Raw genomic sequence first — 17,043 nt, forward strand, 5'->3', positions numbered from 1 at the left:
CGGGGATGGAGATGAGTTCCAAACATGTTTGTATTATGTTGATTAAACCTTGCATATTGTAGTCTGGGCCTCTCTGGTGGTCTGTCCCTGGGGGTCGTAATCTGGGCACAACAATCAGTGCAGGGGTGTTTATTGCTAAGCTAATTTAAAAGCGTTACTGAAGAAAGATCTGGGTTATTAGCTATCAAGCGAAGAGCAGGGATGAAATTTCTGTTAAAGTCAACAAGATTCTTGCAACCACTGGAGGCTAAAGATAGGACCTAAGGAGGCAATCTAATCAGAAAGACAGCTTCAGAGGAGAATTCTGACTAAATGCTGGTTAAGGACAGTCTGCTGACACCAAAATGGTTGTCCTGTTCATTACCCAGAGCCGTTCCTCCATCTATTCCTTCAGCTTTAAAAAGAGAATAAGGAAATTTTCTCGGGTAAACTCTAGAGGGGTTGGGGGAAGTCCAGGAGCAGAGCACTGGACTACATTTCCCAGAAGCCCTCGTAGGGCGGGGACCCAACTAATCCGCCCCTAACCCTGAGTCTTGCGGCTGCGCACAAAGTGCTGAAGGGGCAGTGCTGAGAAGAGTGGGCGGTGACAAGACTGTCTGGAGGAGGAGGCTGAGGAAAAAGAGAGACCATAGACTTCCACCTCGGTCTAGAGCGCCCTTTAAAGTGTTTGGGAGAGGAGGGCGGGCGGGGACCACCCCGAACTGGCCGCCGGCGGTATCATGGCGTCCCGGAACCCCCCTCCCCAAGGTGAGCAGCCACGGTCCGAAGTAGTCACTGGGATGCGGCCCACAGCTCTCGACCTGGCTCCTACGGTGCTTCTCCCTTCCCCTCCAGTGTTTCTGGGGCTTGGTGGCCACATAGCCTCTTTGAGCAACCCCCCTCCAAACCAAACGTCTCCTTCCCCTCTTTGCGGAACTCACCAGGCTCCCTTAACACCTACCTAGGCCGGATCCTGCCCTGCCCCCACCTCTAGCCCTTCTCCATTTTACTACAGTAGGGGGGTTAGGAGGGTTGATTGTTGGTTGCGTTTCAGTTCTGTCATTTCCGTGGATGGATTCCTGACCTGTTCTTTCAGGGGAGGAACATGCCCTCTCCCCTATTTTCCCACAACGGAAATGGACCCTGCTTTGACCTTATTCTCACTGGGCGAGTAACCACTCACTGCTTTTTAACTCACTGGCCCTTGCCTGCGCGTCCCTGTGTCTTTGTAAAGGAACTGGGGGATGATGGTATTGCTATGCTCTTTACTCCTGAGGTCCTAGTCTTGGGGATTGAGTTAATCTTGTTCATTCGTTTCCATGTGGCCAGTTTTAGTTGTAGGCCAAACATGACAGTGAGTTGTCTCAGGTTTTATTAAAACAGTTTGAGAGGTTTCTGAGTATAGATTGATTCGATATTTTTCATTTTGTGTTTTTTAAAGACTATGAAAGCGATGACGAGTCTTATGAAGTGTTGGATTTAACTGAGTACGCAAGAAGACACCACTGGTGGAATCGAGTATTTGGCCACAGCTCGGGACCTATGGTAGAAAAATACTCAGTAGCTACCCAGATTGTAATGGGTGGTGTGACTGGCTGGTGAGAACCTTTTTCATTCAATTTCTGTGGGAACCTAGCTATTGTCCTTTTGTAAATGGGCCCGTCAAGCACACCTTTGGGGCTTTCCCCTGATGTAACTAGGTAGATCAACCTTCAGACACTCCTTGCTGGATTTTGGTGATTTCCCTCTGTCCCAGGCTCACCATAGTTCCACTCTTCCCCTGTTACCCTTCCTTTGATTCGTTGTCAAATTTCTAAATCTAGCAAGTCAATTTTAAGTAAATTGTTACTTGCTGTTCAGTGCTAACCATTGGAAAAACCTATGAGAACTCCCATTGCAGAACTGGCCTCTAGGATTAGCAGCTCTGTACATAGAAGCATTAATGCTCAGCAAAAATTATTCATGATGATGCAGCGGATTTTATTTTGTGTGCTAGTTCAGATTCTGGTAGTGCTTTGAAGATCTGACAACATTGCTTTTGTGTTAGAGTTATGGACTGATTACTTATTCTGCAATAATGTGCAGTACAATAAGGAGTAAGGTAAATAACCATTACCTGGGCAACAATTCAGATACACGATAACACGCCTATCAATGTATTTTAATTCTGTTATTTTTGGAATGAAAGATTAACCAGATAGTAAAGGGCAGAACCAGTTCAACATTTTGAAAAATGTTGATGACTCTCTTTTGAAGTGATACTGCTTAAATTGTAAGCATTTTTCCTTTACATTCTAAAGTAAACTTAGCTTGTGTTAATTAAAATACATACTTCCACATGGCATGGGTAAATGATATTTCTTCATGTGTGTTTTACATATAACTTGGAATAATGATGCTCCCCTATGCCTTCTTGTAAACGCCCTTTTATAATTTAAAACAACCAAAAGCCAACTCTTGTGAACATTCCATGGCACACAGGCACAATATTAATACTGTTTTATTGAAAGATCCCCCAGTTATAACAGAAATTTCTGCTGAGGGCCTTGGTCACTCCGATAATTCAGATAATTCACTGTAGGATGATAACACCTCTGTCTCCCTTAAATCAATTCATAATTTGGTGCCAGAGGTGATTGGTTAGATGGAGTCATGGCTAAAAGCTTGATGTTAAAAGATATTTTAAAAATAATTGAGAAATAGAATTATAGGACTACTGCACATTTTCTTCTTGTAGACCAAACCTGATAAGAAGGCCCAGCCGGACAGTGGCGGTGCACACCTTTAATCCCAGTACTCAGGAGGCAGAGGCAGAGGCAGGTGGATCTCTCTGAGTTCGAGGCCAGCCTGGTCTACAAGAGCTAGTTCCAGGACAAGCTTTAAAGCTACAGAGAAACCCTGACTTTAAAAGGCAACCAAAGAGGGAAAAAAGTCCATAATTGCTGGGTTTTCTTGAAAAACCTAAAGGCAGAGCAGAAGTTATGGTTGTCTTAGTGACTGATGCTTTTTAGCAGTGGTACACAGCTTGGGGAACATCCACCTTGGGGTAGTGTGGAGACTTCCTGCTTCTTTTTCTGAGCCTTTGTTACCGACTCCTGTATGAGGAAGACATTATTGATAATGATAACACATACATTGACTTATTTGTATCTGCCAGGTATTCAATCCAGGAGCTATGTAAGAGTTTGTGTTTTGTTTTGACATTGATCTGCTTGTATGTGGGGCACAGATATGTCCCAGTACATGTGCGGTGGTCAGAGGACAGCTTATAGGAATCAAATCTCTCTACCATGTGGGTTTTGAGGATCAAACTTGGGTCTTCAGGCTTGGTGGCAAGTGCTTTTCCCTACTGAGCCATCCTATGGCCTGAACTGTGTAATAGGACACTGATATATAGGTGGCTTGTTTCTTGTTTTTATCTAGTCTGGGGGTAAATTCAGGGCCTTGCTAAGCACTCTACCTCTGATGGAAATCGGCAGTTACATAGGTGATTTGCTGTAATGACTTGGATTATAGTGTAGATTCAATGTAGTAACGTTTTGAAATACTCTTAGAATATAACATTGGTGTGTTTGTGGTATAAAAGAGGAGCAGTTAATAGGCATGAACCTAACATAACACATCACACCTATTTGAGACATGAAGGATAACCTGAGGAGCTTATATTTAGCTGTAGGTGGGTAGCTGTAGGGTTTTTTTTTTTTTTTGTTGTTGTTGTTGTTGTTTTGAGACAAGGTTTCTCTATAGCTTTGGTGCCTGTCCAGTCATAAGAAGTGAAACCTAGTGTAAGAATGGGTGGTTCCTAGGAAATCTGGAGGCCTTTAAGACTGATTCTGGTGTTGTTAGAGCATGGTCTAGAAGCATGGTTATGGAATTCCAACATTAAATTACCAAGGTAATGATACTCTTAAGAGTGGAAAGGAGGGCTGGCAAGATGGCTCAGCAAGTAGGCTTGATGCCAAGCTTGATCACCTGAATTCTATCCATAGGACCATAGGATTCACATGGTAGAGAGAATTAACTCATGAACATTGTACTTGGACATCTCTGTGTGTGAATATTCAGACACACACACCCACAGAGACAGCAAAAAATTAACAAAAGGGTAGAAAGGAAAAAGCAATTTTAGAGATGGGGTTTAGAAAACTTTGAGTTAAAAAACATGAAGAAATCTGAAATGAATGTGAACTGGCAATGGAGAATGGTACCATAACAGAAATTGGAACCTTAGTAGCAGTTGTTTTGACTGTGTTTGTGTCTCTGTGCCATGACTCAAATTGAAGTAAGGACCTACTGTGTTCCAGTATGACTTCATCTTACCTAATTACATTAACAGTAGCCTTATTTCCTAGTAAAGTCTCATGAAGGACAGTAATTTGTGGGACACACAAATTCAGTGTACTAGGCTAGGGTTAGAACTCTGGAATTCGTTTGTGCAATTTGAATCTGGAATATTGAGGGGAATGTGAGTTCACTCCAGAGATATAGGGTGACACTCCACAGTTAGATGAGACAAAACAAGCTTAATCCAGAAAATCAATAGTATGAGAAATGTGGGCGATATAGGGCGTAAAATGACACAAAAGACAGGAAAGCTTTTCATAGGCAGAGCTAGGCAGGAATCTGTAGAATTGGAAAGATTAATAGCTCAAATAAAGATGATGATGCATTTGAAACTAACTGGGTTGGAGCTGCTTTAAGTAGAGTACATGTTGGCCAGATGTATGGAACACCTTGACCGCATGAAGCAAAACAAGGAAATGACTTACTGTGGGAAATTTTATCTTATATAAACAAATGTAGAAGGAGTATAATGAACTCAGTACTCACAACTGGTTTCAGTAGCTGCTATTTTTATTTTCCGTTTAAGTCTCCCTCTTCTCTCCTTTACTCATTTTGCAGCAAATCTCAGACATTTTAGAATAGAGTGTGCATTTTTAACTACCCTGTACGACTGTAGGAAAACACTGAAAGTTTCTGAGCAGGCAAAGGACATTCTCAAAAGAGATGGGAACACATTAAGCTTTTATTAGGAAAGCAATAAAATGTAGAAATTTAGTGTATCACTTATTGTTCTTGTCTTTTGTTATTTCTGTCATTAAAGGTGTGCAGGATTTTTATTCCAGAAGGTTGGAAAACTTGCAGCAACTGCCGTAGGTGGTGGCTTTCTTCTCCTACAGGTATGTTAGACCTCTATGTACTTGCTTCTGCATATATAGGTAGCCCATGGGAACAGAGAATGTTAGCTCCTTTAATTCCTGTTCATTTCAATAGAAGGTAGAATTTTTCTTTTAGGCATTAGTTTATGGACTAACTGTAATGAGTTTTAAAAGCTTGCATTTGTCATAAAAGAAAACAAACTAAATATTTCTAGATTTTTGAATATATGCACAGCATGATGAGATATCAACTATTAAGAAGATAAGAAGATAGCTTTGAACTAGGTGTGGTTGCACACATCCATAATCCAGCTACTCAAAAGAATGAGGGAGGAGGAGTACAAGTCCAAAGCAAGACTTCATCTTCAAACCAGACCAAACCAAACCAAGCATCTGGGGCTGTAGTTTAGTAGTTGAACCTTTGAATTTTACAGGTAAACTGGGATTATGGATGTGTACAACCACATTTGGTTTATAGATCACATTGTGCATTCATTGTATTTTTCATAAACTAATGCCTAGTTCTGTCAAAAGCTGAGCAACTATTAACATTTTTCTAACACTTTTTCAAAAAAAAAAAAAGAACTAGAGCCAGTTGTGATGCTATATAGTAGGGTTTCTGTGGAAGAGTACCTTGGTGGATGGATTGGGGCCAAGGAATGGAATGCCACAGAGATTACACCACATAACAGATCTCAGGCAAGAGATTTTTTGGGGTGGGGTGAAAGTCTCCCTTGGAGGGGAGGGGGGGCAGGGGAGAGAAATAGAGCCATACAGAGAATGGGAGAGCTGTCTGTGATGGCTGGGACATTTTAAGGGTGCATGTGTTGTATTTGGTAGCTGGTGATGAAGGGACTGCTGGCCCTGAGTTGCTGAAGGTAGCCTGAGAGTGGAGGGGGACTGATTCCTAACAGTATAGGCCTGAAATTGCAGCACTCAAGAGGCTGAGAGGCTAAGACAGAAGGATCTAGAGATCAGGCCAGCCTTGGCCTACTTAGCTAGTTATATACTTTAGGGGGAAAAGAAGAGAAAAGAAAGAAGAAAGAAAGGAAGATGCAGAAAGTATAAAATAAAGTTTAAAAATACCCATAATCCTATTTCTGAGATAGGTAGATTAAAATTTTAATTTTGTTCATCCTCTTTTAGGGGTTAAAAATGCTTTGCTATTAGAGAATGTTTTGAGGATATTGTCTACTATTCATGTCTGATTGGTATGTCTTTTCCTCAAAATATTGTTTCCTGAAGAAGATCGACTATAGTAAATCTCATAATTGAAAATCTTTTGGAATGAGTGTTAGCAACAGTTTTAAAGATGGAGAGAACTGGCGGTTATACCAGATTTAAGAAATGATTGCTGTTTGTAGCAACCAAAATCTGACTCTAGTACCTAATCCATTGATCCTGTAACAACCAATGGAGTAGTCACCTTCAGTGCAAAGAGATAGAACTTATGTGAATTATGCACTAATTTAAGTAGTGCACTAGCCAACTGTTTTAAGGATATATTCTCTATTAATAACAATATTAAGAGCGCTATTTCTTGTGGTGTAGGTAAAAGGGTGTGATTAATTTCTAATTTGGTCTTTTGGGTGTACATTAGTGTTTACATGGAAGATAATTTTATTTAAGCTAATTTTGACTTGCATTTGTATAGAATCAAGGTCATATTTAAGTCTATCGGTAATTTGAAAACCGAGTTGTCATTTTTTTTCAGTGCAAAGGGAACTAGAGTGAAACAGAATATACTAAAACTGTTAACAGAATTGAATTGTGTGTTCGTTTTCATCTATTCTGCGCCTTTTAGTCCATTTAAATACATTTGGTAGTCACTGTTCAAGCCCACATTTTATCATTGCTACTTCCTGCTTTTCCAAGCCTGGGATTTTTGAAGTCTTGAAGTCCGAAGGGCACAGGTCCTGTCTGCATCAAACTGCTTTCACCCTAGATACAATTAGCCTTGAAAAGGCAGTAGGAGGAACCTGAAAGAGAAGCTAGAGAAAGAAAAGGCTTTTAAGTTAATTGCCTCACATTCTTAGGCCTGACTCCATATTTCATAACCTTTGCTTATCATTAATGATAAGTATCAGTTTGGGTTAGGACTTAAAGCTTTTCTACTAACAATATTAAATGTTTTTCAGTAGGTATTTCTCATATTGCCTTCTTAAAATAGACATCAGAGCAGGTCTGAACACAGTATTATTTCCAACTAATGAATCGTAAGCAATTACAGAGTTCTCCACTCCCCCTGCTTAAGTTAAAGTAGACATTGATGTATGAGTATTTCAGCTTTTTAAGTTATATGTGCTTGTATATAGGGAACAGATACTTGTGTAGCGCTTGTTGCAGATTAAGTCTCTGCCTCCTTCTACCCCGATTTTCCCCTCCTTTGAAGCAACGATTTTAACTTTTCACAGAGCCTCCTTTCCACTGAGTTGATTGAGCAGTTTTTGATCTATTACTAGCAGGTGTTCACTTGTTTTCACATTATGGAATATTTGTTGTTAGTTTTTGAGTTGTCCCATTCTAGCCCCACCTCACCTAAATTAAACACCTGAATGCTTTCTGACCCCCCCATGCCCTTTGGGCCCATCTTGAGTATTATCTCATAATTGTGTATGATTAAGTAACTGTGGGTTAAGTGAGCTACTTGAATTCATGTTTTTTATTGATACTCCATACCTCCTCATCCATACAACTCCAAACCTTTTTCTCTTTAGAAAACAAACAGGCAAATAAAGCAAATAAACCAGAATGAAAAACTAAATAGTCTTTATAAAATAGAAAAAGCACAAAAATACAGTTTAGGAAGGTTTGGGCTCTTATTTACAGTAAGAAAGTTGGTTTTTTTTTTTCTTTTGATGTATTCTTGTTATCTAAATCTCTCCTGGGAATATGCATTAGGCAGCCAGGTTAGTCTTCTGGAGAGGGCTGTCCCAGGCTTCTTTGTCCTGCTTGTTTTCTAGGCCTAGCATATGCCTGTTTTCGTGGGATTTTCCTTTCAGTACCATTCTGAATGTTTTCCTGTGCTCTGTCTTGGGTTGTTTCCTGTGTCTCATATTGTTTTTTTCCCTATTTTCAAGGGACACATCTTTCCATTATTATATCTTCAAGTATTGCTGTGAAGGGACCCCATGACTGCAGCAACTTTTATAAAGGAAAACATTTAATTGAGGTGGTGGCTGACAGTTTTAGAGATTTACTCCATTATAATCATGGTGAGAAGCATGGCAGCATGCAGGCAGACATGGTGCTGGAGAAGGGGCTGAGACTTCTATTTCTTGATCCACAGGCAACAGGAAGTGAACTGTGTTACTGAGCATAGCTTGATCATTTGAGACCTCAAATCCCCCACACCTCCAATGAGGCCACACCTACTCCATCAAGGCCACACCTCCTAATAGTCCCACTCCCTATGGGCCAAGCATCCAAACACAAGAGTCTTTGGAGACCATACCTATTCAAACCACACATCAAGTAACTTGTGGAGAAAATAAGCATGGGTGGTATAATTTTTGAGATTTTGAATGTCCGAAAATTTCACTGAATCTCACATTTGAGTAATAGTTAAGCTCAGTGTAGATATTGCTACATTGTCTTCCAAATTCAGTGCTGCTGTTAAAAGTCTAAAACAGTTCTAATACCTGACCATTTGTATGCATACCTCCCTTCTCCCATGTCCTAGTAAATGCTTAGAAGATTTTATTGTGTGTGTGTCCCCAGTGTTCTGATTTGTGACATTGCTAATTCTTGCTGTGGGCCTGTTTTTATCCACTGTGGTCCCTTTCAGTTCAGAAATTTTATTGATATTAGCAAACAAGTTTTTGTTCTATGTTTTTTTTTTTTTATTGCTGCCCTGCCCCTGTATTTCCTGTGATATGGATCTTCTGGACTGGCTGTCTAATTTTTATAGCCTATCTTTCTGATTTTTTTAGTTCTGTCTTTTTTTTTTTTTTTGGTTTATTTTCTGGGAGATATCTTCACCTTATCTCCTAGCTGAGTTTTTCATTTCTGCTTATTTCTATTTATTAATTTATTGGTACTGAGGATTGAACTTGGTTCTCATGCATAGTAGGCAGGCATTCTACCACTGAGCTACATGTAGCCCTATCCTGTGCTTATATTTTTAATTCCTCTGAGCTATTTATAGTTATTTAAAGAGATTGAGGAGGTAGACTGTCTTTATATGAAATTTGATCCTATCACCCCATCTGTGATTTGAGGTAAAAATAAAAGGTTCTTAAAAGTGGCAGGGGCTGAAAATTGTTTTAATTGCTAGGTGCTAGTTTGAAGTAACTGATTTTATAAGCTCTAGGTCTAGAGTGTTGCTTCAAATCTGTCATGCATGAAGTTCTTAGCATCTGAACAAACTGTTTATCAGTCTAGTTTTTCAGTGTTCCAGATAACACTGCAGTGATAGCTCTCTATTTACAGTACTGGAGATTGAAGCCAGGGCCTCATGCGTGCCAGGCAAGCCCTGTTTCACTGAACTACATCCCAGATCTTTAATTAACCATTTGTTTTCATTTTTCACGTTCCTCTAACACAAAGCAAACATGTTGAAGCCTTTTGATTGTCAAGTGCTTCTAGTAAGTATATATTTATTGTATTTCCACTATCCCTTTATGAAAGTACATACCAATTTCCTTTCTTTCCAGTCTGTATTCTTAAAAGGAAATCACTAGGGCAGCCCACACTGGAGGAGTAGGAGTGACCTCACTGAGGACAAGTGTCTACATAAGTTACTTTTAAAAGTTTCTAGTCAGGGTTAGTAGTATAGCCTGCATAGTTCCAACTATTAGGGAAGCTGAGGCAGCAGGATTATTTGATCCCAGGAATCGAAAGCTAGCCTAGGCAACATGGTGAAACCTTGTCTCAGAAAGAAAAAAAAATTTTGGAGACTTGTCTCTTCTTTATTTATTAATTTTTATTAAATTATACCAGTATGAACTTAGCTTTTTATTTTATATTTTGGGTTAAAATTTAAGTACCATTTTCTTGATCAAATTGTTATAGATTTAGCCATGGGAAGCTCTTTCAATTGTGCATTATCCTCTCTGACCATCAGTGTTCATGTTATTCATTTATTCCTTTATTAACTCATATTTTTATTGTGGGCATGTATGTGTATTTGGTGTATTCATGTGTGTAGGTTCACTTGCCCATGTCTTTGCTGCCTGAGGTTGATGTGCCCCTTCTTTTCTGAGGCAGGGTTTCTCACTGAATGTGGCTCTCTGTGTTTCTGCTTGATCACTTACTAATGGTGAGACTCAAAAGTAGGAAGCCCCATCTACCTCCTTACAACTTCAAGCAGCAGTGAATCTTTATCTGAAAACTTGATGCTATTTTTTAACATTTCATTATTGTTTTATTATTGTGCTTCTGGGGATCTAACCCAGGATGTCCTTCCTACATGTCAGACAAGCACTCTACCACTGAGCTGTACCATCAGCTCCTTATTTTTAACTGGGAAATTTTTATTCTAACAAAGCCTTTTTACCTAATTTCATTAAATATTGAAATGTTGTAGAAAAGTCAAATATAGTTCAAAAAGTGGTCATCATTGCACCACCTCTTCTCCAGTCTGCTGGTATGAATTTCTTTATAATTATATAGATAAAAGTAAACAGGACTAAAGTGGGTCCTGTATGGTCAATTCTGAGGATGCACTTGCCTGTTAGGTTAGATGTACTTGAATCTCACTGGGAGCAGATGATTTATCCTTGATCATTGCACTGCAGCGTACTGCTCCGTTCAGACTGTTTCCCTTCAGTTTGACTAGGTCTCTCTATAAGGGTGATAGTCATGAACTTCTTAAGGAAATTGCTTCAGTGGTAGTGAGTTATATCCATGTCAGATGGAAACCATCCTCCCACTGATAAACATGATAGGACCCTTTGGGTTAATCTGGCCCAGTTACTTTGTTAGGGTATTCTTTGAATCAGGTTGGTTAATACAGCTTTGGAGATTTAGTATTTATTCATTGTCTTTATCATCATTCATTCAGTGTTTCTCATTAGTCTTTTTGCATGACATCATTTGTGACTAGGGACACAGAGATTCATAGTTCACTAGAAGAGATAGATAGTGGCAAACAAATTTAATCATCTGGTCAAGGCCAAGCTGGATGTGTACCTGTGGTGTGGAGAGTACAGAGAAAGGCTTGAATTGCTTGGAGATATTGGAAGAGGGGAACTTAGAGAGACATTTATGTCTTATGTATCTCAAGATTTCTTAACCATTGTAACTATATGATACTTTACTTCAAAATGGAGTGTCTACAAAATCTTTTTCTCAAATTAACTGGATTTACTGACTTTGGTAGCAGCTACCTTTTTTTAAATTTATACATAGAATTGTATTTGTGAGAATTTATTTTATCTGTCTGATTAGATGGCCTCTAATTTTTAGTTGTGGGCTTGAAGTAGATCAGCAGTCACCTCCGGGAGTGAATTTAAGGTTTTTTTTTTGTTGTTGTTATTTTATCAACAATGTAATTTATGATACTTATTAATCTTTTAAAATTTGTAACTTATATTGGTAAATCTTGAAATGACAGTTGAATTATGGGTTGCCAGTGTGTGGTAACATAGATAGTCTTTTGGCCATTCTAACCAACAACCAAAGCCATGTACATGGATGAAATTTTTCTTATTTCAGTAAGAAAAAAATGTTGAAATTCAACCTAAGGTTAAATACTACAAAAGCTTCAAAGTAATCAACAAGTTTAATTACTCAGGCATATCTTTAACTTTCATATAGAAAAAACTTTCTCTGAAGTTCATTGTCACTGCTGTGCCTATGATATCCAAATCACTGTATCAGGTTTTAACAGAAAAGTTTTCATATGCCAGTCAATTTGATCACCTCTCTTTCTGAGGCTGGAGTCTGATGGGATAGCCGGTAAGTGAGTATAAGAAGAACTGCAGATAAATTCCGATGTGGAGTTAATCATAGAGAAAATAAATCCTAAGATTCCAGTCAGACTCTTTAAATGAAATCAGATATTTTTGTTATTTCAAATATTTTATATATAGTTAAAAACCTACAAAGAATGCATGAGATTGATAGTGATTTATAATAGTATATATAGTTCAATTATTTACTTATATGCTTATTTATATTTATATTTTAATTATACTGGTTACATCTTGCTGTTGTTCTTCCAATTTTTCAGTGGCCCAGTAACTTCATATTAGGGTTCTTAAGATGAATAAGCATTTAGCTGTAGTTTTATAAAAAGGACTTATAGTATGAAATTTATTATGGAAAAGAATTACTATAAAGTTTTTTAATTAAAATATAATTACATCATTACTCCTCTTCCTTTTCCTACCACCAACTCTCTTTATATACTGCTCTCTCAAAATTCATGGCCTCCTTTTCTTCGTTATTGTTGCATATATGTATAAATGCATTCATATAGAAGTGCAACCTGCCTTGTCATTTAGTGCTGTATGTAGTTTCAGGGATGGCAATTTGAAACTGGATAACCAATTAGAGACTCTTCCCTGGGGTTGACTAATTCTTCACATTTCAGAGTTGCCTGTAATTCTTTGTCCAGGGGTGGGGCTCCGCATGTCTGTTGGTGTTGTCATTGTTTAGGTCCTCTTTAAGCAGCCATATTGGTGAGATTTCTCTGCTCTTTCTAGGTGACAAGATCTCACAGCAAACTTCCTGGTCTTCTGACTCTTAGACTCTTTTCTTTTATTCTGAGATGTTCCCAGAGCCTTAGGTGCAAGCGTTTTGTTATAGATTTTATCTGTCAAGTCTGGGTGGTATTCTGTAATATCCATCTACTGCAAAGCAAAGGTGCTTTGATGAGGGTTAAAAGCTGCACTTATCTGGCTATCAAGATAAGTATTTAGAATGCAAAGTTAAGGATTGTGCTTATTAAGGAAAGTAGCAGTAGTAGGTACCCCTCCAAGATCCATGATCTCACTAGTTCTGGTGGTTGGCTAGGCTTCTAGTAAGTCCCAGCTGTACTTTCCCTCAGCTGTGGAAGCCTTAAGTCCAAATAGATAGTTGTTGGTTACTACCAAGATATGAGTGTCACTGTTTTTTTACCTTTAAGAATATCTTCTCAGTCTGGTCATTGTTATGGTTCATAGGCATAATGGACGGGTAGGTATATTGATTGTTTTCCTCCCTTGGCATTTTGTATAGTACATTTCTGTTACTATGAGAGTTAGAGTCCTCAGGGAGGAGACTTCAGATTAGACATAATTTGGATCCTCCAAGTCCTTTGTTTAAAGTGAATGTTGTGTTCATCAATACATACTTTCAATCTCTGGGGGACAGCCAAAGGCAATAGCAATAGCATATATTATTTTGGGAGTCTCTTGGACTCCCCTGACCAACTCAAGATAACATTTTTCATGTCTAGTACTGGAATTTTTTTGTTTAACTGTCAGTGGCTCCTAGGGTAGGGCTGTCAGCCCAAGTGACATAACTTTGTGTCTGTGGGGGTACATATATGTATATATAAACACTAATGTGCATTATATGTAATTTTCAGTAAATAAAAAGTAATATGATTCCTTATGGCTTTTTCAAACATCTATAGTGCTATTTTTCCCTGTCCTCATGCCCCTTGTTCTGTACTGACCTCCCTCCCTGTGGGCAGAAGTTTTCTGTGTCTCAGCAGCCAGCTCCTAAATAACCACAGAGACTTAATTACAAATATTCATCTGACAGCTTAGACTTGTTTTTAGCTAGGTGTTATAATTTAAATTAACCCATTTTTATTCATCTGTGTGCTGTGTGTAATCTGGGGTTTATTTACCTCACTGTGTACCTCCCCCATTCTGCCTGCTCTGCGTCTCATGCTTTCTCCCCTGACTCCTCAGACTCCCATGACTCCACCCTTCTTTCTAGCACCCTCTTAGTTTGAGTCTCCAGCCTAATCTCTTTGTGCCTAGCTATTGGTCTTTCAGCTCTTTTATTAAACCAATCAGAAGGTACCTTGGTAAAGAAAAATCTTTACAGTGTACAAAAAGACTATTCCATAATACCTCCCCCCTTGCCAGTTAAGCCTCATGGTCCATTTTTCCCTTTCATATCATTTGTATTATACTATTCCAATTTCTAGCATATCCCATGCCTGTAGTCCCTTTTTTTTTCTAATTTCTGTGGTTACCCCAGGTTATATACTCACATCTGAAGATTTGGACCTAGGAACCCCAGGTGACAGAGAACATGCAATGCTTGTCTTTCTGGGTCTGGTTACCTCATTCAATAAAATATTTTCTAGTTCCATCCCTTTACCTGCAGATTATTTCAATTTTCTTTTGTTTAAAAGGCTCTCTTGAATGCAGGAGTTTATTTTTATTTTATGTACATTGGTGTTTTGCCTCTAGGCATGTCTGTATGAGAGCATTGAGTCCCCTGGAACTGGAGTTACAGACAGTTGTGAGCTGCCAAGTGGGTTCTGGGAGTTGAATCTGGGTCCTCTGGAAGAGCAGTCAGGGCTCTTAACCACTGATCATCTCTCCAGCCCTATTTTCATTTTTTTTGTAGTGGAATAGTATCCATAGTATATATGTATCACATTTCATTATCCATTTGTCAGTTGTAGGACTTTAGCCTGTTTCTATTTGCCAGCTGTTGTGAATAGAGAAGCAATGAACATTGATAGCTGAGCAAGTGTCTGTGGAGTAGGATGTCAAGTACTATGGGCATATGCCAAGGGATGTTATAGCTGGGACATTTGGTAGAGTTATTTTTAGCTTTTTTGAGAATTCTCCACACTGATTTCCAGAAAGGTGACATCGACTTGTAGTCCCAAGAGTGAATGGAAGTTCCCTTTTCCCCACATTTTCTTCTTAAGTAGATTCAGAGCTAGTGAAGATCCTTTATCAGGCTATTTTATATTTCTTTAATGACATGTCAACTGATTGCCTACTATTTCACATCTGTTTAATTAAAGGGTACTTTTTTAGTCATACTTCAGATAATCTATACTTTTAGCTTATTTCTATTCTAAAAGGTAGGATAAAAGCAGCTATTATAGTTATAATACAGCTTTTTGAATCTTTCCCAGCACATACTATATATACTTTTAGGAGTACTCCTAAGAGGAGTGGAGTCTTTAAGTCTTTGTTCAGTGCCTCTTGAATGAGTAAATTGGTAACTCAGTAACAGTTTCTTACATAGAAGCTCTGTGAATTCCTGTAAATCTAATTGACCTTCTACTTCTGGGATTTGACAGTCATTTTTATTGCATGTTTACAGGTTGCCAGTCACAGTGGCTATGTGCAGATTGACTGGAAGAGAGTTGAAAAAGATGTTAACAAAGCAAAAAGACAGATTAAGAAACGAGCAAATAAAGCAGCACCCGAAATCAACAATATAATTGAAGAAGTAAGACAATGAGCAATTTTGCTTTCTGGTTTTTTTTTTTTTTTTTTTTGGTAATAGGTTTCAGTACAAATTATGACTGAGGATTGCATTGTTTTAATGATGTTTTAGATAGGTGTGGTGGATCATCTCCCAGCACTTGGGAGACTGGGTAAGGAGGATTGTCATGAATTATAAACCAGCCTGTCAGCCTGAGCTACAGAATAAAACTCCATTTCAAGAAAGAAAAACAAGCAAAAACAACAAAAGAAAATAATTGAGAATGTTATTTATCTTGAATTCAGTAATTAAGAGTATTTTTAAAAAAGTGTACATTTTTATTGTTGTTAAATATATGATAAAGTTTACCATGCTTAAGTATACAATCAGAGACATGTACATTCATGCTCCTGTACAGTCATTACCTCTATCCATTCGCAAAATTTAAAAATTGATTTTATTAAATACTATTTTCCCAAGTTTGCCCTCCCCTTAGTCCTCCATTCTCCTTTGAGACTCACAGGTAGAATGGTCATAAGTAGAATTGTGCATTTGTCTTTTTGTTGTCTATCTTATTTCAATTCAGTGTAATATTTCAAGCTTCATCTATTTTGTAGCATAATTAAGAGTATTTTTATTGACATTTTGATTTTTAGGCAACAGAATTTATCAAGCAGAACATTGTGATATCCAGTGGCTTTGTGGGAGGCTTTTTGCTAGGCCTTGCATCTTAAGGACTCGAAAGTTCTATCTTAGTGGATCCAACAATGAGAAGAGAATTGGTGGCAGCAGGGCGATCTCTCAATGGCACATGACCCCAGAATCTCCAGAGAAAGGAACAACCAGCTAGACAATTGCAAATGCAACAGCTTAGCTTTTGCCACTTGAAGCTTGACAAGCTAGTAGCTGCTGTAAGACAACCTGTGTGGTATGTAATAATAGTATTATTGAACAAATTATGGCTTTTGCCAATTTTTTAATTTACATTTGTTTAGAAGCTAGTCTATGAATATTGTCATTGGATATATGGAGACAGAAAAAAAGCTATTATATGTACTGTTTGATAAAATATTACCCTGTCTTATTTTAAAAGTTCTTTGTGCTTTACTGTATAGTGCCAATAATGTTTAAAAAATGTCTTACAGCTTCAATATTATGGCTGACATTTAAAAAATGTGTTTGCAATAAACTGAAGAATTGTATTACCCCTTTATGGAAGGCTGTAGAAACAATAGAATTATTAAGTTATTAAACTCTTCTGATGTATCAATCTTTTTTTCCTCATGTTTCTTACTTTGCTTATGTAGTATGTTTTACATTAAAGGCTTTTGTAAAGAAATACTACATGCCTAAAACACTTTTTTTTCCTTCTCTCATATCTACAGTTTTTTAAATGTTTCCTTATATGTTCTAGTTTTTTGTTTTTGTTTGATTTATTTACCTTTGATAGCCTAGAGAGAACTAACTTAGGAGGATGTTATTAGTTGGGTCATTGATACATTTTATGAACTTCAAATGCATCTAATTTTTTATTTCTAAAAATTCTAATTATAAGTTTGGCCTCTTCACC

General features: G+C 38.0%; 1 protein-coding gene across 1 annotated transcript; it reads left to right on the forward strand.

The window, feature by feature from the left end:
* The first annotated feature begins 564 nt into the window (after positions 1 to 564).
* On the forward strand, positions 565 to 16,814 carry Fundc1 (FUN14 domain containing 1). Its single transcript, XM_005358946.3, has 5 exons — positions 565 to 747; positions 1,421 to 1,577; positions 5,084 to 5,159; positions 15,369 to 15,497; positions 16,130 to 16,814. Exons 1-5 carry the CDS (start codon positions 720 to 722, stop codon positions 16,205 to 16,207), a joined length of 468 nt encoding a protein of 155 aa, XP_005359003.1. The 5' UTR covers positions 565 to 719; the 3' UTR covers positions 16,208 to 16,814.
* The last annotated feature ends 229 nt before the right edge of the window (positions 16,815 to 17,043 follow it).

Source organism: Microtus ochrogaster, chromosome X (genome assembly GCF_000317375.1).
Source record: "Microtus ochrogaster isolate Prairie Vole_2 chromosome X, MicOch1.0, whole genome shotgun sequence".
In the NCBI taxonomy this organism is placed as follows: Eukaryota; Metazoa; Chordata; class Mammalia; order Rodentia; family Cricetidae; genus Microtus; species Microtus ochrogaster.